Source organism: Diceros bicornis, chromosome 22 (genome assembly GCF_020826845.1).
Source record: "Diceros bicornis minor isolate mBicDic1 chromosome 22, mDicBic1.mat.cur, whole genome shotgun sequence".
In the NCBI taxonomy this organism is placed as follows: Eukaryota; Metazoa; Chordata; class Mammalia; order Perissodactyla; family Rhinocerotidae; genus Diceros; species Diceros bicornis.
In genome coordinates this window covers 58,983,940-59,006,124 of record NC_080761.1, presented here as the reverse complement: position 1 = coordinate 59,006,124, position 22,185 = coordinate 58,983,940, and the positions used below count along the sequence as shown (strand labels likewise).

At 52.5% G+C, this 22,185-nt stretch overlaps 1 protein-coding gene across 3 annotated transcripts in view; it reads right to left on the bottom strand.

Annotated features, from left to right (window-relative positions):
* Positions 1-22,185, bottom strand: part of BICD2 (BICD cargo adaptor 2) — a 55,299-nt gene that overhangs the window by 18,680 nt on the left and 14,434 nt on the right. For 2 of the 3 annotated variants that reach the window (XM_058566086.1, XM_058566087.1), the window contains exon 2: positions 1,955-2,167. The exons of the other annotated variant lie outside the window; for it this stretch is intronic. In XM_058566086.1, the coding sequence (XP_058422069.1) occupies positions 1,955-2,167 (213 nt within the window). The remainder of the gene's footprint in view (positions 1-1,954; positions 2,168-22,185) is intronic. 3 annotated transcript variants of the gene reach the window in all.

Here is a 22,185-nt window from a genome sequence, read left to right as displayed (position 1 = left end):
GGACTCCACTTCTCCATCTGCAAAATGGGGCCCAAGGCCACGTCCAGGACAGAAGCTGGCCAGGCTTGTCCACACACAATGCAGAAGTCAGAGGTCAGGACCCCAGAGCTACTGGCCCAGTGACCTCAGGAACATGGCAAAACCTCCTGCACTTTTGTTTCCCCACCTGTGAGATGAGGGAAGTAACCGGATGTCCACAGGGTCACTGAGGGGACGTTACGGGGCAGCCAGAACTGTCCCACATGCTGAGCATGTTTGTTACAGGGGCCACATGACAAAGGGTCTACCTGGAGAGGTGGGCATGGGGGGATGAACACCTGAGCTGGTCGTCATAGAGAAGGACAGCAGTGGGTCAGAGGGCACAGCACTGCAGAGCACATCAGTCACTGACCGTGGATGGTGGCAGGACTGGGCCCCGGGACGCAAACACCTTCCTCATGGAAGGGGCATCTCCTGATGCAACCCCGCATGGCCCGCGTGGCCGGGTCACTCCAAGGCAGGCATGGGCTGGTACTTGTCGAGGACAGTGCCTGGCATCATGTCCATGTGGTCCGAGCTCCTCAGCCAGGCTGGAGCCTTGGGCATGAGCCTCATGGTGGGGAGACAGCCATGCCAGAGGCCACGGAGGAGCTGGGCAGCTCAGGCAGAAGTGACAGGGCCAGGACTGGCAGAAGAGCAACAGGGACAAACGGAGCTGGTGATGGTGGGGTCACTGACCAGGGCTCTGGTCCAAGCAGGTGACAGTGGGGCACCTCCACCCCAACCAGGAACCCGGGATGGCTCCACGTGGCCCATCCCACAGTGACCCCCAAGGCGACAGGTGGCGCCTCACTGGTGGGGTGGGGAGTGGCAGGCTTCCTCCTGCCGCACTGACAAGAGCAGCAGGAATCCTGGCCCCACCAGACCTGCTCTTCTCTCACGGCGTGTGGGACAGGCTGAGCCCATTTCCGGATGCCCAAACCAGGAGTCAGCAGGTCCCCGGTGCTCTCCTGACAGCCTGGCACAGGCCCTCCCGCAAGAGGGATGGGGTGGAACGCGCCCAGGCTGGGCAGAGTGCCTGTACCGGCTTTTCTGGAAAAGGGGGCCTGGCCGGCAGCACCAACGGCCTCTCCTGCCCGCCCTGACCAGAGCGATCCCATGGGAGGAAACAAGATCACGCACTTCGGCTCCAGGCCTCTGAGGGCTGTCTACCACCCGGAACCAAGCCAAGCTCCTCTAAGGCCACAGGCTGACCCCAAACCTGGTGTGTGTGCATGTGTGTGTCCTGCTGCTGCCGGCCCTGAGGCTCTGCCCCAAACCTCACCAGTATCCCCTCCCAGCCCCGTGGGACCAGGACCACACACCCTCCCGCCTAAGGTGGCGACCTCAGAGCTGCCCACCGTTCAGAACCGTCTACCCGTCTGATCACCTGTCACTGCCCCCAAGAGAACAGAGGTAGACAGTGGGTCTCCCCACCGCCCAGAACAAGGCCCCTTGCCCTTCCTGATGAGAACCCAGGGCCTCCGAGGACCAGGGTCCCAAGGCCACGGCCAGGACTGTACTCGTGGACTTCCGGCTACGCCTGCTGACCCTGTGGCTGTCCCACCCCGTCTTGGGGACGGCAGTCCACCCTTCCACCTCCCTCGGAGGGCACCGATCACCTGCCCTCCCCTCTCCGTCTGGCCAAGCCTCGCACAGCCAGGCCCCAGTCAGGGGCTGAGCTGGCCCCAGCGCCATTCCTGGCGGCCCCTTCTGACTCTGAGGTCAGGAGCTAGCAGGCAGACACTGCAGTCCTGTTTTCCAGACGAGCAGCAGGCTGCCCCTGGGACCCAGCGCAGAGCTGGGCCCCCGCCACCGGGGCCCTCCACACCACGTGAGGCTGTGCTGGGCAGGTGGACGACGGGTGGTGAGGCCCCCGCCCCCACTCTCAGCCGCACACACCCCAGCCCAGCCCCCGCCCAGGCCCGCTGCGTGCCTCCTTCAGCTCCTGCGCCACCGAGGCCAGGCGCTCGCTCTCCGACTGCGTGTTGGTGAGCACGTTGCGCAGCTGCTTCAGCTCTGTCTGCAGCTCCAGCACCTTGCGCACGTAGTACTGCTCCTTAGAGGCCGACTCCTGGATCAGACTCTCCTCCCGGCTCTCGCCGTCCGCGGCCACCTTCTTGTGGTTGGTGTGTGCCTGTCCGAAGGCCTGGCAGAGACGAGATGCTCGTGAGAGAGAGCCTGGCACCAGCCCTGTGGCCGTCGCGGGAGGAGCTGGACGGGGCTCAGGAGGGGTAGAGGGGACTACAGATGGGGTGGGGAAGGTCTGGGGGGCCTGGGCGGGACTAAGCAGGGCCTGGTGGGCCAAGGACCGGCCCGGAGACTGGGTGAGGCAAGGGTGGAACCCCTTTGGCGGGACGCAGGGACAGGAGGCCTGGCCGACATCTCTGCAGCACAGCCCCTCTGGGGAACCAGCCCCTGTCCTGAGGCCCGGGCAGGGAAGCCCCCAGGACCAACGTGGGTCTGAGGCCCACTTCAGATGGGGAAACCGAGGCTCAGGGAGGCGCCCTCCCACTGCCTGACCCTGGTACTTCTGTTCACTCATTCAGGCCCAGCCCAAGTGAGGGGACAGGAGTATGAACCGGGACGTTCAGAACCGGCTGACGGGCCACGACACGCCCAAGTCAGGGGACCCCACCCGCCTGCCCAGGGCCTGAAAGTGCCAGACAGAGAGGAGAGGACGCCGCCATCCCCAGACCCAGCAAGGGCTTTGGAGCTCGGGGAGGAGCCCCATGGGTGACAGTAACCAGAAATGGTGCCGGCTTGCCCCAGTCCACCCCCCAGGTCCCAGCTGGGGCCTCCCATCGGGTCGTGTCCCCCAAGGGGAGGGCCCAGGCCCCCAGAAGGCGTCTTTGCTTCTCCTTCCCTCCCACCCCACACCTATCCCAGTAGCCAGGATGGGACCCCCACAGGCCTGTCCTCTGTGTCCTCTCCAGTGGCCCCCTTCCCACCGGCTGCCAAGCAGACCTCTGGGGGAGACTCTGTCTCTTTACAGGGCTCCTGGCTCAGGGAAGGCAAATAAAATCGAGAGAGGGCACTGAAGAGCAAGGAAATGGATGCCTTCATTTCTTGAGAGAAATAAGAACTTTTACTATTTAATACGAAGACTACGAATTCAGTCCAAGAAAACAGCGGGGAAACATGCAAAGCTACGTACAAGGATGTTACTGAGCAGGACTGCTTCCAATATAAAAAATCAAAACGTAGAAAGCCACTTGTTTATCTGCCAGTGATGATCTGGCTAAATGAAGGAGAGTATGGTCAGGGTAAATGCTCCCCCAGGGCGCGTCCTGCCCATCTGTCTGCGCAGCCGACACAACCTGTCTGTGCAGACACCGGGTTCTCCTCAAACCGCCAGCTCAGCTCTGTGGTTTCTGCCCTCCTCCTCCACACTGGTCCAAGGGAAAGACCAAAGCACAAATCCACGCCTATGCAGGACCCGCCCCATCCCAGGTGGCAGCCCCAACCCCTGGCTGCACACAAGCCCCGGGCATGCCAGAACCTGCCGGAAGCACAGGCAGGGCCCGACCCACGGGTCAAGTGCACTGCAAAGCATCGGCCAGCTCATGGGTCTCTCTCCAAACCTCCAGACAAGCCAAACCTGGCCGACAGAGCAGAACGCGCTTGTGAACCTCAAACCGGAGCACCAACACGTCATGAGGCATCACGTCACCATCGGAGGCTGTCCCAAGGCGGGACGGCTAAATGCCACGCCACCTCCCCACCCCCCACGTCCAGGCCTACTGGCCTCACCTGAATCTTCACCTCTGTCCAGCTCCCAGCCTGGCCACGAGCTCCAAGCAGTTTTTCAAAGACAATGGAGGTGGAGACTTGCATCTCCCACCAAGACGAGACAGTCATAGGGACTGGATCTATCGGCTGTGGGGAAAACTAACAATAACTGGGAAGTTTACGTGGCTAAGCAACGGTGTTCAAGTTATTGGACACCAGGTAATATAAGACAGGGCACAGGGGGCTCCACGACGGCCCCCACTCCCGCAGAAGGAACTCTGGCTATGGTGCAGAGGCGGAGGCGGCCCAGAAGGCCTGAGCAGGGGGGATGGTGCTGGAAGACGGTGGACAAGGTGGCTAAGGAGGCAGACCTGCGGGCAGAGGGGCCCCGAGTCTTCGCAGGGGATGGACGGTCAGTGCAGCCTGCGGGGAAGCCATGGGAGCTGGGGAAGGAGCACCCAGAGAGACAGAGGGAACAGTCCGTCACCTGCACAGGCAGAATGCAGTGCTTGTTCCACCAGCTAGAGGGGAGCACTTGTGGGGCCCGGCCACCACAGAGCCAGGCAAGTGCTCTCTGGTCCTGACCAACGAAGCTAAAGGGCAAAACCTGAAAGGATCAAACTGTATCCCAGAGTAAAGCGGAGGACACACACAGGAGTAACAGCACCCTCTCCCAACACGGCGGAATCAGAGGCTGGCACCCAATCAGAGAGGACCTGGCCCCCAAAGGGGCAGGGAAGCCGGTCCACGGTCCACGAGGACGAGGGGAGCTCAGACTGACCGAGTCACAGCCACGAGACAGGGCAGGACTGAGTCCCACAGGCTCAGGAGGCAGGCCGAGCAGCCACTGGAAGACACAGAACACAGAGTCACGGCGTGTGAGATGAAAAGGCACTGGAAGGGACTAACAGCAGAGGACACAGGCAGAAGAAAAGGTAAGTAACTTGAAAAAACAGCAGTTAAGTCTACCCAAAGAGAAACACTCAGAGAAGACAAGGCTGCAAAACCAAACAGAGTGAGTGAGCTGGGGGACAACTTCAAGGAGTCCAACACACGGGTAACGAGTGTCCCGGAGGAGAGAAAGAAGTGAGCACATAAAAAACACCTGAAGGGGGCCGGCCTGGTGGCGCAAGCGGTTAGGTGCGTGCGTTCCGCTGCGGCAGCCTGGGGTTCGCTGGTTTGGATCCCGGGCGCGCACCAACGCACCGCTTGGCAGGCCATGGGCGTCCCATATAAAGTGGAGGAAGATGGGCACGGATGTTAGCTCAGGGCCAAGCTTCCTCAGGAAAAAAAAAAAAAAAGAGGAGGATTGGCATCAGATGTTAGCTCAGGGCTGATCCTCCTCACAAAAAAACAAAACAAAACAAAAACACACTTGAAGAAATAATGGCTGAAAATTTTCCAGATTTGGTGGAAACTATCAATCCACAAACACAAGCAGCTTGTCAACCCCCAAACACAAGAAATATGAAGAAAACCACACCAAGGTACATCACAAAATTGTTTAAAACCAGTGATGGAGAGAAAAGACTAAAATCAGCCAGAGGAAAAGGGAGACAGCACTTATGGAGAAGCAAACACCAGGACGACAGCAGGCTCCTCTGACAAGCCCGGAGACACTGGAGCAACATCTTGAAAAAACAAAACAAAAAACCCATTAACCACAGCGCTATGCCCAGTGAAAACTGTTCACAAATGGAAGTGGAGTAAAGACATTGGACATACAAAAGCTGAGCGAGTTTATCACCAGTAGACCTACATCACCAAGTGTTAAATAAAATCCTTCAGGCAGAAGAAAAATGACGCCAGATGTAAATCTAGATTTACAAGAAGCGAAAAGCACCAGAAATGATAACCATGTGGGTAAATGGCTTGTTTTTCTTATTAAGTCCCTTTAAAAGATAATTAACTGGAGATTCAATGCAACCCTCATCAAAATTCCAATGGCTTTTTTTCTGCAGAAATGGAAATTCCTAAGGAATTGCAAGGGACCCAGAATAGCTAAAATAATAGTGAAAAAGAACAAGCAGGAAGACTCAAATTATCGATTTCAAAACTTAGTATGAGGCTACAGTGATCAAAATAGTGTGGTACTGGCATAAGGACAGACAATATAGACCAATGGAACAGAAGACTCCAGAAGGAAACTCTTGCATATGTGCTCAGCCGATTTTTGACAAGGGTACAAAGATAATTCAGTGACGAAAGAACAGGTTTTCAACAAATGGTGCTGGGACAGATGGAATCCACAGGAAAAGAATGAAGTTGGATCCTGACCTGACATCATGCACAAAAATTAACTCAAAACAGATCAGAGACCTAAACGTAAGAAGTAAAACTACAACTCTCAGAAGAACACAAAGGGATAAATCTTCACCACCTTGTTGGCAATGGGAACATGTCACCAAAAGCACAAGCAACAAAATAAAAAAATAAACTGGACTTCATCAAAATTAAAACATTTATGCATCAAAGGACACTATCAAGCGAAAAGACAACCCATACAGCAGGAGAAAATATTTTCAAATCTTATAGCTGAGAAGGGTCTAGTATCCAGAACATATAAAGAACTCCTATAAATCAACAATAAAAAGACAAACAACCCAATTAAAAAATGGACGAAGGACTTGAACAGACATTTCTCCAAAGAATATAAACAAAATGGCCAACAAGCACGTGAAAAGGTGCTCCAACATCAGTAGACATCAGGGAAATGCAAGACAAAACCACAATGAGACAGCACCCCACACCCACTAGGATGGCTGTAAGCAAAAGAAAGGGAAAATAACAAGTCTGGCAAAGATATGGAAAAACTGGAAACCTCACACATTGCTGGTGGAAATGTAAAATGGTGCAGCTGCTGTGGATTGCAGCCTGGCAGATCCTCAAAAAGTTAACATACAATTACCAAACGGTCCTGCAATTCCACTGCTAGGTACAGGCCCAAGAGAGATGAAAATATACATCCGCACAAAAAGTTGTACACAAATGTTCATAATAGCAAAAACGTGGAAACAATCCAAATATCCACCAATTAATGAACAGATAAATAAAATGTGGTCTAGCCATACAATGAAGTACTACTTCATAATAAAAAGAAATGAATTACTGATACATGGATTACTTATACAATATACATGAACCTTGAAAATATTCTGCTATGTGAAAAAAGTCAGGCACAAAGGACCACATATTGTATGATTTCTTTATATGAAATGTCCAAAACAGGCAAATGAATAGAAACAGAAAGCAGGTCAATAGTTGCCCTTGGCTGGGGGTGGCATAGGGAGGCTGCAGGGGGTGACAGTCAAGGAGTACAGGGTATCTTTTTGGGCTGATGAAAATGTTCTAAAATTGGTGTGGTAATAGATGCACAATTTCGTGAATATGCTAAAAGCCAATGAATTGCACACTTTACTTTTTCATTTTTTTGGTGAGAAAGATTAGCCCTGAGCTAACATCAGATGCCAATCCTCCTCTTGTTCCTGAGGAAGACTGGCCCTGGGCTAACATCCGTGCCCATCTTCCTCTACTTTATATGGGATGCCGCCACAGCATGGCTTGACAAACGGTGTGTCGGTGTGTGCCCAGGATCCAAACCTGCGAACCCTGGGCCGCCGCAGTGGAGCACATGCACTTTAACCACCATGCCACAGAGCCGCCCCCTGAATTGCACATTTTAAATGAGTAAATCGTATGGGATGTGAATTATATAAACAAATAAAGCTGTTTTAAAAAGTTAAAGGATGGAAAAAGATAAACCATGCTAACACTCATCAAAAGAAAGCTGAAATGGCTCTATTAATATCAGTGGATATTCACAGCAAAGAATATTACCAGAGATAGGGGGTCGTTCCATAAGAACGAGGAAGGTTAATTCACAAAGAGAACATAACAATTCTACATGTTTATATACCTAATAACAGAGATTCAAAATACATGACACAAAAGCTGACAGAACTGTGAGAAGAAATAGACAAATCCAAAATTACAGTTGGGAGAGTTCAACACTCTCTCTCAAGAATTCACAAAACAGGGGACAGAACGTGAGGAAGGACACGGAGGACAGCACTGCCTGGACCGAGCTGGCATGGACAGAAGCCCTGCCTAGTGGCAGCAGCAGCACACACACTCTCGTCAGGGGCACACGGAACATCTACCCAGACAGACCGTACTCCGGCCATTAAATGCAGCTCAAACTTAAAAGGACTCAGGCCACACAAAGTATGTGCTCTGACCACAGGGAATTAAATGAGAAATCAACACAGAAAAGATCTCTGGAAAATCCCCAAATATCTGGCAACTAAACAACACACTTCTAAGTAAGGCATGGGTGAAAGAAGAAATTGAAAGTGAAACCAGAGAGTACGTTTAACTGAATGGAAATGAAATGAACATGCGAATTTGTGAGGTGCCGCTAAAGCAAGGGCTCAGGAGGATATTTACAGCACAGACTGTTAGGAGAAAGGAACAATCCGCTCTGTAACCTCAGCTCCCACCCTTAAACCAGACCAGGCACCGTGCCCAGAGCTCAGGGCACAGCTCACAGCCCTGCAGGCTGAGCCCCTTCAACAGAGGAGACTGAGCCTCGCAAGGCCAGGAGCCTGGGCCCCCGCACACAGCTCGCGATGGGCCGTGTGCACCCCAGGTGGCAGAGAACTCCTCCAGGCCTTTGCCCAAACAGTCCCTAGGCCTCCTCCAGGCCGAGGGATGAAGGCCTTCAAGTCCTGCCTCATGGGCGCCATGCTCCTCCCCTCCAAGTCCCAGACAGTTCGAGTCCCCTTGTACGAACACAGACCCCATAAACCCCACTGGAACACAGTTTTAAACCTTCCGTATAGGCTGTGCATTCCTTAGGGGAGGGGCTGTTTCCTGTTTACGGCTGGTCTTTGAGCCCAGATGGTGTCTGACGAGAGTACAGCCAGCCCCAGTCACAAGAGTCTCCCCGTTCAGCCGGGTGCTTGTGTATTCACTCACTCGGGTGCTCAACAAACACTGGACATCATCGATGGTAGACTAGGACACAGGCAGTCACACCCCGCCTACACCCTCATGAACCCTCCTCCTCTTGGGGGAGTGTAACTGGTACAACCCTTAGGAAAACAGTAGGTACCAACGCTAAGCACACACCTATCCTGTGACCCAGCATTCCCACTCCGGCTGGAGAGGAATGCTTCACACGTGTGCATGAGGAGACATGTTTACAGGAGCACTGTTCACAAACGCCCCAAACCAGGGAGCTCCCATGTGTCTGTCAGCAAGAGAAGGAAAATTGTGATACACACAGCCACAGGGTGAAATACTACACAGAAATGAAAATGAGTCAACTACTGTTGTACAGACAACAGATGAATCTCACTTGACACTGAGTGAAACAAGCCTGACACAGAAGAGTATACACTGTGTGATTCCAATTATATGCACACTTCCAAGAATCAGTAAAACTACCCACGGGGTGGAAGTCAGCGCAATGCAGACCCCTGGGTGGGGGAGGCCCTTGCGGGGGCTCTGGGGCTAGAGATGTTCTGAATCTTGATCTGGGGGCTCGTCATGTGGATGTGTTCAGCCTGTGCAAGTTCACACTCATGATTTGTGCTCTATATGTTTTCCTCAATAAAAAGTAAAAACTAAAACAAAAAAAACTAGAACAAGGGCAAATGAAACCCAAAGGAAAAAAAGGAAATAATAATGATCACAACAGAAATCAAAGAAACAGAAAAAATGTAGAGAAATATCAATTAAATCAAAACCAACTTCTCTAAAAAGATCAATCAAATCGATAAACGGCTAGACAGACTAACTGGGGTGAAGAGAAAACATAGATTACAACCTGAGGAAAGAAAAGTGACAGCACTACACACATTAACAGGAACACTAAGGGAATACCACCAACAGCTTTACACCAAGAAATGGGACAACTCAGGTGAAATGGGCAGCTCCCTGGAAGACAAACTACCAGAACCCTCTTGGGAAGACACAGGTGACCTGGAGAGTCCTGTATCTCACAGCAATTGAATCTGTCGTTAATACCCCACAGAGAACATTCTGGGCCCAGGTGGCGTTTCACTGGTGAATTCTATCAAACATTTAAGGAAGAAGTAAATCCAACTGTACACAAACTCTTCCAGAAATCTGAAAAGGAGGGAATACTTTCCAACTAATTTTATGAGGCCAGCATTACCCTGTAACCAAAACCAAAGACAGTACAAAAAAAGAAAACTACAGACCAATATCCCCATGAACATGAATGCAAACAATTCTTCACAAAATTGTGTCAAATAGAACCCACCATTATATAAAAAGGATAAGAAATCATGATACAGTGGGGCTGATTCAAACAACATAGGGTTGATTAACATTAGGGAAAAAATCAGTGTAATTCAGTATATTAACAGGCCAAAAAGAAAATCATGATCATCTCAAAAGACGCAGGAGGGCTGGCCCAGTGGCATAGCCGTTAAGTTTGTGCGTTCTGCTTTGGCGGCCCAGGGTTCGCCAGTTCGAATCCTGGGTGCAGACCTACTCACCGCTCATCAAGCCATGCTGAGGTGGCATCCCACACAGAAGAGCTACAACTCTACAACTATGACACACAACTGTGTTAGGGCTTTGGGGAGAAAAAAAAAAGAGGAAGATTGGCAACAGACGTTAGCACAGGGCTACTCTTCCTCAAACCAAAAAAAAAAGAGATGCAGGAAAATGATCTGACAAAACTCAACATCCATTCCTATTTTATTTTTTATTTTTTGTTGAGGAAGACTGGCCCTGGGCTAACATCTGTTGCCAATCTTCCTCTTTTCGCTGAGGAAGATTGTCCCTGAGCTGACAACTGTGTCCATCTTCCTCTATTTTGTATATGGGACGCCCCCACAGCATGGCTTGATGAGCGGTGCATCGGTCCGCACCTGGGATTGGAACCTGTGAACCCTGGGCTGCCAAAGTGGAGTGTGTGAACTTAACCACTATGCCACTAGGCCGGCCCCTCAACATCCACTCCTGACGAACACTCTCAGCAAACAGAGTGGAGCTTTCTCAGCCTGATAAAGGGCCTCTTCCAACACCTTACAGCTGACATTACTTAATGGTGAAAAGCTGAGTCTCCCCACTTCTGCTCCACACTCTAGCACAGTTCCCAGCCCACAGCACAAGGAAGCAAGAAACATCATAGGCACCCAGACTGGGAAGGAGGAAGTAGAACTGTGTTTATTCACAAATCACACCCCAGTCCACAAAGAAAACCCAAAGGGAGCCACAAAGAAGCCACTAGAAATAATAAGTGAGTTTAGCTAGGCTCCAAGATACAAGATAAATATATAAAAATCAAACATTTCTATATACTAGGAAAGAACAATCAGAAAGGGAAAAAAGCTACTTACAATAGCATCAAAAATATTAAATGCTGGGGCCGGCCCGGTGGCGCAAGCGGTTAAGTGCACACGTTCCGCTGTGGCGGCCCGGGGTTCGCCGGTTCGGATCCCGGGTGTGCACCGACGCACGGCTTGTCAAGCCATGCTGTGGCGGCGTCCCATATAAAGTGGAGGAAGATGGGCACGGATGTTAGCCCAGGGCCAGTCTTCCTCAGCAAAAAAAGAGGAGGATTGGCATTGGATGTTAGCTCAGGGCTGGTCCTCCTCACAAAAAAAAAAAAAAAAAAAAATTAAATGCTTATGCTTAAATCTGACAGAAGATGTAAAAGACTTAAAACACTAAAACCCACAAACTATTGTTGAGAAAAATTAAATAAATGTTTACGGGCCACAAGATTCAATATTGTTAAGATGTCAATTTTCCACAAATTGATCTTTCAATTCATTACGATGCCAATTAAAATCCCAGCATTTTTTGGTAGAGATGGACCAGCTGATTCTAAAATTCATATGGAAATTCAGAGGACTCAGAATAATCAAAATGACTTTGAAAACGAAAACCAAAGAAGGAAGACTAACACCACCTGATTTCAACACTTACAGTAAAGCTACAGTAAAGAAGACAGTACAGTATTGGCATAAAGATGGACAAACAGATCTACTGAACAGAACAGAGGATCCAGAAACAGACCCACACGGATGGCCAACTGATTTGAAAAAGGCAATGTGGTGGAAAAGGGATAATTTTTTAACAAATGGTGCTGGAATAAATGAATGTATGTAAAAAATGAAGTTCGATCCATACCTCCCAGCATATATGAAAATTAATTAAAAATGGATCATAGGCTTAAACATTAAAAGTATAACATTTCCAGGGGGAAATAAGAGAAAATGTTTGTGACCTTGCACATGACCCACAGAAGAAAAAATTGGTAATTTGGACCTCAAAACTAAGAAATTACGCTGCTTGGAAGACAAGTTAAGAGAAGGATGGAGCTCGAGGGCATTACGCTTGTGAAATAAGTCACACAGAGAAAGACAAATACCGTAGAATCTCTCTCTCTCTTTTTTTTTTTTTTTTGTGAGGAAGACCAGCCCTGAGCTAACATCTGCCAATCCTCCTCTTTTTGCTGAGGAAGAGTGGCCCTGGGCTAACATCTGTGCCTATCTTCCTCTACTTTATACGGGATGCCGCCACAGCATGGCTTGACAAGCAGTGCGCCAGGGGATCCGAACCTGCGAACCCTGGGCCGCTGCAGCGGAGCACGCGCACCTAACTGCTTGCGCCACCGGGCGGGCCCCTAGAATCTCTATATGTGGAATCTAAAACAAAAAACAAAAACCACGCTCACAGATAACAGTCATGCGTCGCTTAATGACAGAGACACGGTCTGAGAAATGCACTGTTAGGTGATTCTGCCAATGTGTGAACATCACAGAGCATACTCACACAGACCGAGATGGTGCAGCCTACTACACACCTCGGCTGTATGGCACCAGTCACACGGGAAACGTTGTTATGCAGCACATGACTATATAAGAAACTACACCCACATAAAATCCAGCTAAATGCTACTTATGAGACATATATAGAACAAAAATAAGGACACAGAAAGCTGAAAATAAACAGAAATAAAAAGATCTACCAAACAATACTAATCATAAGAAAGCTGGCATACTTACAGTAATAACATACAAAATAAGACTCCTAGACAAAAAGCATTACCAGGAATAAAGAGAGTCAAAAAATAATGGCAAAACAAGAATTCATTTAATGATAAAACTTAGGAAGCTTTTTTTTAAACCAGGAATCTTTTAATTGTGGTAAAATACACAACATATATTTTACCATCTTTAATCATTTTAAAGTGTACAGTTCAGTAATGTTAAGTACATTCACACTGTTGTGCAACTAATCTCCAGAATGCTTTTCACTCAAAAAAAAAAAAAGTCAAGTCATAGACTGGGAGAAAATCTGTGCAAATTACACACTTAATAAAGGACTTGTATCCAGAATACAAGAACTCTCAAAACTCAATCAGAAAATCAATCCAGTAAAAAATGAGTGAAAGATGGAGCTGGCCCAGTGGTGTAGTGGTTAAGTTCGTGCACTCTGCTTCGGTGGCCTGGGGTTCGCGGGTTTGGATATGCACTGCTTGTCAAGCCATGCTGTGGCAGGCGTCCCACATATGAAGTAGAGGAAGACGGGCACAGATGTTAGCCCAGGGCTAATCTTCCTCACCAGAAAAAAAAAAAAGAGTGAAAGAAGTGAACAGATACTTCACCCAAGATACACGTACAGGAAAGAATCGCACAAACAGATGGCTCAGCGTTGGAAGCAACCAGGGAAATGCAAATGACATGAGACACCACTACATACCTACTAGGACGCTGAGGATGAAAATGCCTGACCCTACCAAGGCTGGTCCAAGTGTGGGGCGACTGGAACTCTCCGACAGTGCTGGTGGGGAAGGTCAACTGGTACAACCACTTGGGGAAGGAATTCGGCAGATTCTTAAAACAGTAAGCACATATCTGACAGATGGCATAGCTGTCCACTCCTCAGTGTTTACCCAAGAGAAATGAAAGCACGTGCCCATACACAGATGCTACAGGAATGTATATATTTGTAACAGCCAAAACAAACAAGCTGAAAACCACCCAGTGACCAACAACAGGAAAATGGATTTTTTTAAAAAGTGTGGCGCAGCCACAGTGGAATACTACTCAGCCATCAAAAGGGAGCAGCTATCAATACCCACATTAACATGGATACATCTCAAAATTATGCTAAGTGGAAAGCCAGACAAAAAAATCAATATGCACTGTATGATTCCATTTACATAAAACTCTAGAAAATGCAAACAAACATGTACAGTGGTGGCTTGGGGACAGGGAGAGGAGACATTAGAAACGGGGATGAGGAGACGTGGGGTGATGAGAACTTCATTGCCTCGTCCTGTTGTTGATCTCAGGAGGATACACCCACGTGAAAACTAACCAAACTGAATCCTTTCAATGTAGACAATTATACCTCAATGAAGCTGTGTAAGACAACAACGTGGATGTTTTTGAAGCACCTATCCCCGTCCCTGTGCTCACTGCCCCAGCTCACCGGCCAGGAGGCTGGAGGTCAGAGAGGTGGAGACCGTGCCCCTGGTCCCTCAGCCCAGCCGTAGGAATTTCTTCTGACCAAAGTGTCCTCGTCCCACCTCACGCCGTCCTGTGCAGCCTGGAGTCCATCTCAAAACCTGCCTCCCAGCCAGGGGAAGCACTCAGAGCAGTGGCATTCGCCCTCTGACTGGGGTGTCCAGCCGTGGGTGTCCCAAGGGCGCCCACCGAGGGCTTCCAGAAACCCTGGGCCTCCACCCCACCCTGCCCACAAACCGCCCCAGCTGCTCTGGGGAAGACGGGTGACATCCTCCTGGACGACAGGACACTCGTCTGGGCGTGGAGGCTGTGGTGGCGCCTTTGTGATGTCCCCCAGGGGCTGCCCCAACTGCAGGCGGGCTGACGCCATTCCTGACAGGTTCCCAGCCCACACCCTGCCCACTGCTTGGAAGCTGCCCAGGCCCTGCGAGCCCCGGGGTGAGGTCAGACCAGCCTTCCTTCAAGTCCATCCACACCCATGTGGATGCTGCACACACACCTGGGGCTGCGGCAGGGCAGTCGTAGGGGCTCCGGGGGCAGGGTTTCAAAGTCAAGCGTGGTTGGAAGGGGGCCCACAGCAACGGAGCAGCATGCGGCATGTGAGGGCACGCCGGGCAGGAGGTCCGGGCTCTTTGTGAAGCATCTGCCCCGGCCCAGCCCACCCGCTCTTCTCTCATCCCCACTCAGCCTCGGCCTCCCCCAGGAACCTCACCTCCCCCTCCCCGAGCTCCCCCAGGCCATGCCCCTGACCCAGCATTGAGGGTGACCAGTGTTGTTCACAGCGTACCCAGCCCGTCCCTGAGTAAGAATCGTGTGACTGAATCCAACAACCCAGTCCCCGGGGCAAGGGGGAGTAGAGAGACGGGGTCTGGGAGGTCTGGGCAGGAGGAGCCTGGAGGCTGGGCCCAGACCACTCCAACAAGAGCAAGGAGGCATCAGGGAGGACCCAGAGGTCCAGGCTGAGTGAGCCCCAAATCTGGGGAGGGCGCTGGTGATGCGTGCGAGGGTGCAGCAGGAGCGGCTGCCCCAGAGGTGCTGGCAGGGCAGGGACAAAGACAAGCAGGGAGCAGGTGGGAGGGGAGACCCCGAGAGAGCCCGAGGGCGGACGCAGCCTGGACCAGGAGCCGAGGGTGGTGTGGCGCAAGACGCGGGGCACCCAGACAGCAGGACACAGCATGGGAGGGAAGCGCAGGGCTCCCACACTGTGGTTCCCACCAGGGGTGTGCTGGGCTGGAGACAACAGCGCCAACCACTGACCACTTGTGAGGGGGGGGGTCCGGCCAGGGATGGTGCTCCCATGGGGACAGTCACACAACAAACCAAACCTCTGCTCCCCCAGAGGCTGGGACCCCCCAGTGGATGGGCAGCGCCCCTCCTGCCTCAAGAGGAACCCACACCTCCAGAGCTGGCATTTCTGACTGACATCAACATGCCGAGATCCACAACAGCGCCAGGAAGGAGGCAGCACACAGGAAGCCTCAGAGAGCCAGCCCTCGCTCTGCTGTCCAGGACCAGGCCTGGGCCCCCACCACCCCAACAAGGACGAGATCCAGAGACAGAAGCAGAGACAACAATCACGGACAATGGGCTTCCACTGACCACCTGACGAGAAGCCCTCCTAGACCGGGGTCGGCACATTGCGGCCCCACAGGCCATGTCGGGCCCAAGCCTGGTTCTGCAGGGAATGGTGCACTGGAACACAACTGAACGCGGAAGCTGATGTGAGCCACCATGAGGCTGGGGCCACTGCCTTGAGAGCATGGGTGTGAGGCCTTGGGCTCAGAGAGGGCCGCTGGGTCCCAGGCTCACACGGGGTCAGCAACCTGACAGGGACAGAGAGCCTGGTGCCCACGAGGAGTGTGTGGACCTTCCAGGCAAAAGGCCCCATCCACCTCTCCCTAACCCACCCAGCTCAGGGCACAGGTCCCCTCGGGGAGAGAGAAGGTCCCCTCAGAGAGGCCAGGGCCTAGACCTTGCCCCACCCCCAGGAGAGGAGCCTGGTGTCCCTCTGAGGGGGGGCATCCAGGTCTCTGCAAGCTGGAGACCCAAGAAAGCCCGGGTGTAGCTCAGCCCGTGTCCAAAGGCCCGGGAACCACGAGCGCCAACGCCCAAGGGCAGAAGGTGGATGTTCCAGCTCAAGAAGAGAGTGCGAGAATGGGCCCTCCCCCACCTCTGGTCCATGTGGGCCCCCCACGGACTGGATGAGGCCTGCCCATACTGGGGAGCACCCACTGAATCAGAGGTCCTCGCTTCCAGAAGCACCTCACAGACACACACAGGTGATGTCTCACCAGCTAGCTGGTGTCTCTTAGCCCAGCCAGGAGACACACAAAATTAACCACCACACAGGCATGGGGACTGTGTTACAACACAGTGGCTGGCTGTCTGTTGAGAGCAGCGACAGACAACATGTGCAAAAATGAGTAGAACGTTATTTATAAGACCAGGTTGAAGGTCAGATGTGTCTTGAGGGTAGCAGTCCGCTGACCCCTGGACCGGCCAGCACCCCATCATCACCGGGCACCCACCTTCTGTGGCTCATTATAGAAACACTGTAAGAGCATGCTGGAAGGGCCCGTCCCCGAGCCCGGTGCAGAGGCGAGAGATGTGCATCGGATCAGAGCCTGGAAGGATGGGGGTGCTGCGGGTGCAGGGATGGGTGTGGCAAAAGTGCAGAGGCAGGGCAGTGGGCCAGGAGGAGACTCGGGCCCTTACACCTGCCTCTAAGCCCTAGACAAAAAGCCACCTTCCTCCTCGGCCGTGACAGACCCCAGCACCCAGTGGGCAGGAGAGCAGGTATGGGCACTGTGGTGCCCGCACGTGGCCCCCGAAACGGTTGCGAGTCGGGGCAAGGCCCTCCCCTCGCTGAGCCTGGCTGCATACTAGGCTATGTGTGGAATGCCCACCCCAGTGCTGAAGAAGCTGGTGGGACCCCAGTCCCGGTCAAAATTAGCCACATCAAGCCCATTTACGGGAAGTGCCAGGGCTTGAAGAAAGACTCCTTGAGTGCTGGCCCCTCACCAAGGTGCCTGGCCATTCCTGAGGCCCCCACAGGGCGGTGTGTCTGCTCTGCAGCAGCCTCACTGTCTGCCCCAACAGGACAACAGAGTGGGCATCTGTGCAATGAGCACTGGTCACAGTCCTAGCTCACGGAGGGGGACCCTTAGTCTCTGACACAACTACGAGGGGCAGGGCCCGGAAACAGGTCTGCATGGGGAGACTGAGAACAAGGCCCGGTCTGCCTCCAGCCAGGGCCTGGCTCCCTGGACAAGGCCTGCAGAGCAGGGCAGAAGCAACAGTGAAACCAGCCTGCAGGAAAGGCTGCTCTAGAGGGTCTTTCTTCCCAGACCAGTTGGGCCATCTGAAGTAGCAGGCACAACACACGTCAAGGAGGAGAAAATCCAATGAGGTAAGGTCGGTCCAGGAAGCAGTTTCCACCAGGGAGCTGGGATTTGGGATTCGCAACTCCTTTGCTGTTGGAATTCCCGGGCTGACCCAGCCCCGCCCAGCCACAGCAGGTCCCACCTCTCCCTGAAGGGCCACCAGCCTGCACCAGGGTGGGAACATCCCTGGAATTCCGGAGTCCCGCCAGCTGCCGTGCTGGACCCTCTGCTGGGCTTCCTGCCTGATCCTCATCTGCTCCGAAGACCAGGACACTCCTGCCTGGCACCCATCTTCCTGCGCAAACTAGCTTCACAAGGACCTTTCCAGGTGGCTTTCAGCGCCCCCTTAGCAATAGCGTGCTTATCGCGTGCCTGGCCTCAGGTGGGCGCCGGTGGGGTGAGGACAGCAAACACTATCAGGTCCCCAGGACTCAGCTCTGTCCCAGCTGGACCCCAAAGCCTGGCATCCTGGGGAACCAGAGAATGGCCAGAATCACCCCTCAGCTCACAATGGGCCTGATTACTGACAGTGATGGTCAGCACCGCAGCCTCTCTACCCCAACCACAGTGAGGAGCCCCTAAGGCGTCCTCGCCTCTTTCCCGGTTCAAAGTGGTGTCTCTACCAGAACCTCGCCCGGGGAGCAGCTCCTCAGAGCAAGTGTGCCAGAGAACCCCAAGGGGCAGGGCGCCGGCCTGGGGCAGGGCTGGGTCACCCGGCAGCTGCTCAGGGAGGAGGACCCGCCCTCACTCCACATGGTCACCATCTGCTGGCACACCTGTGCCTGCCAGACCCACGGGCCCAGCCCCACCTCTGCTGCAGAGCACAGACAAACCATGAACCACAAAGGCTGTAACTGACTGCTTCTGCCCCAAGGCGGGGTGGGCAGCCCTGGGGGCTGGTCAGGGAAGAAGAGACGGCAATGGAAGCTCACACCGCCGTGCAGGCTGTGCTCAACAGATACTGATGGACTGACGGACTTCCCCCAGAACCGGTACATCCAAGCCACAGGCTTCACCACGTGCTTGAGTCAAAGGGCACCCAGCAACTCTGAGGACTGGAAAGAAGACAGGCGGGGGGACCTGCGACGCGGGGGCGCACACGGCGTTTCCGTGTGGCCAGCTCTCTCTGTGCGAGCCCCTCACCCCCAGGTGAGACACAAGCTCAACCCTACGATGTGAGATAAAGATTTTATAGCATTAAGAGATTAAAGTCTCTGTCAAAGGTGGATTAAACCTATCAACACTGAATCCACTGGCCCAAAGAGCCTTGTACAAAATACTTCATAATGGCAGACACGGAGGAATGTGTCAACTAGGCAAAGAACTAGAGCTCGGGTGCCTGCAACACACAAATAAATCAGAATTAGCATCAACGTAGAGAAGACTCAACAGCAGGATGAAGGGCACCACTTCCTTTCAGGACAGAGCTTTTTCCTAAGGAAATGTGTCACAACAGAACAGAGGGACAGCACACAAACCTAAAAAAGGAAGAAACCACACACGTTGTGTGCCATGGTAGAACAAAATTTAAAAATGGATTTCACAATCTAAATCTGAAACTGTTTTTAAAAAATAAGAGCTATTAAAAAATATATTAGCACACATGCAAACACATGGAAATTGATCTCTTGGATGATGTCTGTATCCAGAGGGCGGACAGAACACAACAGGACACGGAACAAGCACCTCCCGTCAGGACGTGGGGTCTCGGCCAAAGCGGCACCGGACTTGGGGAGGGGCATACTAAAAATACGCAGGAACTATAAAAAGAGACACGAAACTGAACATGGTAACGAGGCACAAATCTCACAAAGGGAAGTGACTCAACAAAACCCCCAATACAAAACAAAAAGGGAAAAGCAAAGCAAATTTAGCGTATTTTCTTGACCTGATAATGATTTTAACCAGGCTGATCGTCGGTGTGAAGCACCTGCTCCTAACCCCAGAACGGCAGGCTGGGCCCCCACACACCCAGGGCCGTCGTCCCTGCGCTGGGGGCCAGAGGTGCTCACTGTGGCAGGGCCAGGGTGGGCCCCAGATGTTCCCTGTCCACACCATGTCCACGAGACAGGACGGGGTGGGGGCAGTCACCACAGGCTCAAGGGGCACGCCAGGACCGTACAGGAGCGCCCCAAACTCTCCTTCAAAGGGGGGCTCGGGACACTGCAGACTGTGCATGCACACGCTCGGGGAGACCTCAGCAGGCAGGAGCAACAGTTCCCCTTGAGAAGCATTCACTTGCCCAGGAACACAAACCAGGAGCACCGTTCAATTCCATTCTAAAAACACTGACTTGGCACCTGCTGGGGATCCGGATGAGCAAGCAGGTAACCATGCGCTGTGTCAGAAGGCGAGCCACCGATGCCCTTGCCACAGACAGACTAATGTTGAGAACCGAGCACAAGACGCAGACGCGCTCACTGTGACCGGGCCTCGCCTCTCACCTGAAGCTCCAGAAACACGGTGGCGTAACTTTCTTTCTCAATGTCACCGAAGCTACAGCAAAGCTCCCTAGACAGACGTAAAGCGAGGGCAAACACTAGCAAAGCAGTAATCCACAGCAGAGAAGCGCTGGAGTCGCCCCTCTACTGAACGAGGCGAGAGCCTCTCCCCACACTAGAGCCGAGGAGGACACGTGGAGTCCATGTGGTTTGCAGGTGGTGACTTTATCTAGAAAGGGCACTAAGAAGCACCTCCAGAAAGGTCATTTAGAGATCTCCAATCCCTCCAAAAGAAATTCTGTCAGCTTAGGGAATACATAGTAAACTACCAGCAATTACATTTACAAACTCAACGTCAAAAAACCCTGGACACTGAAGGAAGCTGCCCCAAACCCTCTGGGACTGCTCAGAGCCACAGAAAATTTATCTAGACCACTTAGCAAGCAACAAGACTGCCTTTTCCTCCACTGAAAATTTTTTGAAGATATAATTCACATACCATAACATTCATCTTTTTAACATACACAATTCAGTGGTTTTTAGTATATTCAGAGGGTTGTGCGACCATCACCACAATCTAACTCCACATTTTCATCACCCCAAAAAGACAACCTGTCCCCATTAGCAATCACTCCCTAGCTCCCTGCCCCCAGACCCTGAAACCCACCAGGGTACTTTCTTTCTCTATGGATTTGCCTATTTATTTAGGACATTTCATAAAAAGGGGACCACATAACATGTGATCTTCTGTGTCTCCCACAGAGCATGTTTTCAAGACTCATCCACATTGTAGTGTGAACCAGCACTTCTCTCCTTTTTATTGCCAAACACTATCCCGTTGTAGGGACGGACCACGTCTGTCCCTCCACTCATCTGCTGACGGACATTTGGGTGGTGTCCACCTCGGGGCTGCTGTGGACACGTATGTACCTGTGTCCATGTGGACATGTCTTCAGTTCCTTGGGGCACACACACAGGAGTGAACTGCCCGGTCACATGGTAACTCTGTGTTCAACATGCAGAGGAACTGCCAGACTGTCTGCCAAAGCGGCCGCGCCATTTTCCACTCCACCAGCGGGGTATGTGGGTTCCAACACTCACGTCCTTGTCAACACTTGCAATTGTCTGTCTTTTGATTTTAGCCATCCTAGTGGGTGTGAGGTCTCCTCCCACTAAAAAAAATTCATACTAGTAACAATAACAGCTACCACTCTTATCAGTCTCCATAAGTATATTACTTCCCTTAGTGCCTATCTCAAGAGTTCTCAGGAGAATTCATGTTCCTACTTTACAGAGGAAAGAACTAAGGTTCCAAGAGGCCGAGGCCTCAGCTATCCTGGGCAGATGCACACCTGAAACTCAGGGCTGTCCCTACCCCCTTGTGCCAGCTCATTCCACAGCACGAGCGTCAGAACCACTGCTGGAGGCAGGAGGGTATCTGGAATACATAAGAACCCTACACATCAGGAAGAAAAAGGCAGACTCCCCACAGAAAACATGGTGAAGGTCTGAACAGGCTCTTCACCAGAGGGCCTCCAAAGGGCCAGTGAGCAGGAGAGGTCCAGGGGAAACGCCATCAGCACCAGGATGGCGCCCAGGACGCAGGGATCCGAAAGGCCAGGATTTAACACGGACAGCCCCCGTGCCAGCGGGCAGGTGGCGAGAGGCAGCAGTGCCCCACTGCTGATGCAGCTACCCTGGAGAGCGCAAGCCCCCCGCCCACACGGCAGGAACCCATGCCATCCACACGCGTGTTCACAGCCGCGTGGGGCCCAACAGCCCAAACCCGGGTGAGGAAGCATGACGTGTCCACACGGAACCCCACCTGTGACGCGTGCCAACAATCTGCAAATTCAGGCAATGGCGCCCCACAATACAAAAAGCCAAGTGAACACACGACCCAAGCGCTGTGGGGCTGTCGTCGGTAAGTGGACGGTAAGTGGACGACAAGCAGGCTCGGGCTACAGGGCAGAGCCCGACGTCACCCCGGATGGGCGTCAGACAACAGTCCTGGGACACTCACAGCACGCCGCGTCTCCCTCTGCGGGGCCGTGGGGGCATCGGGCTGTGCAGTTATGATTTGTGTAGTTCCTA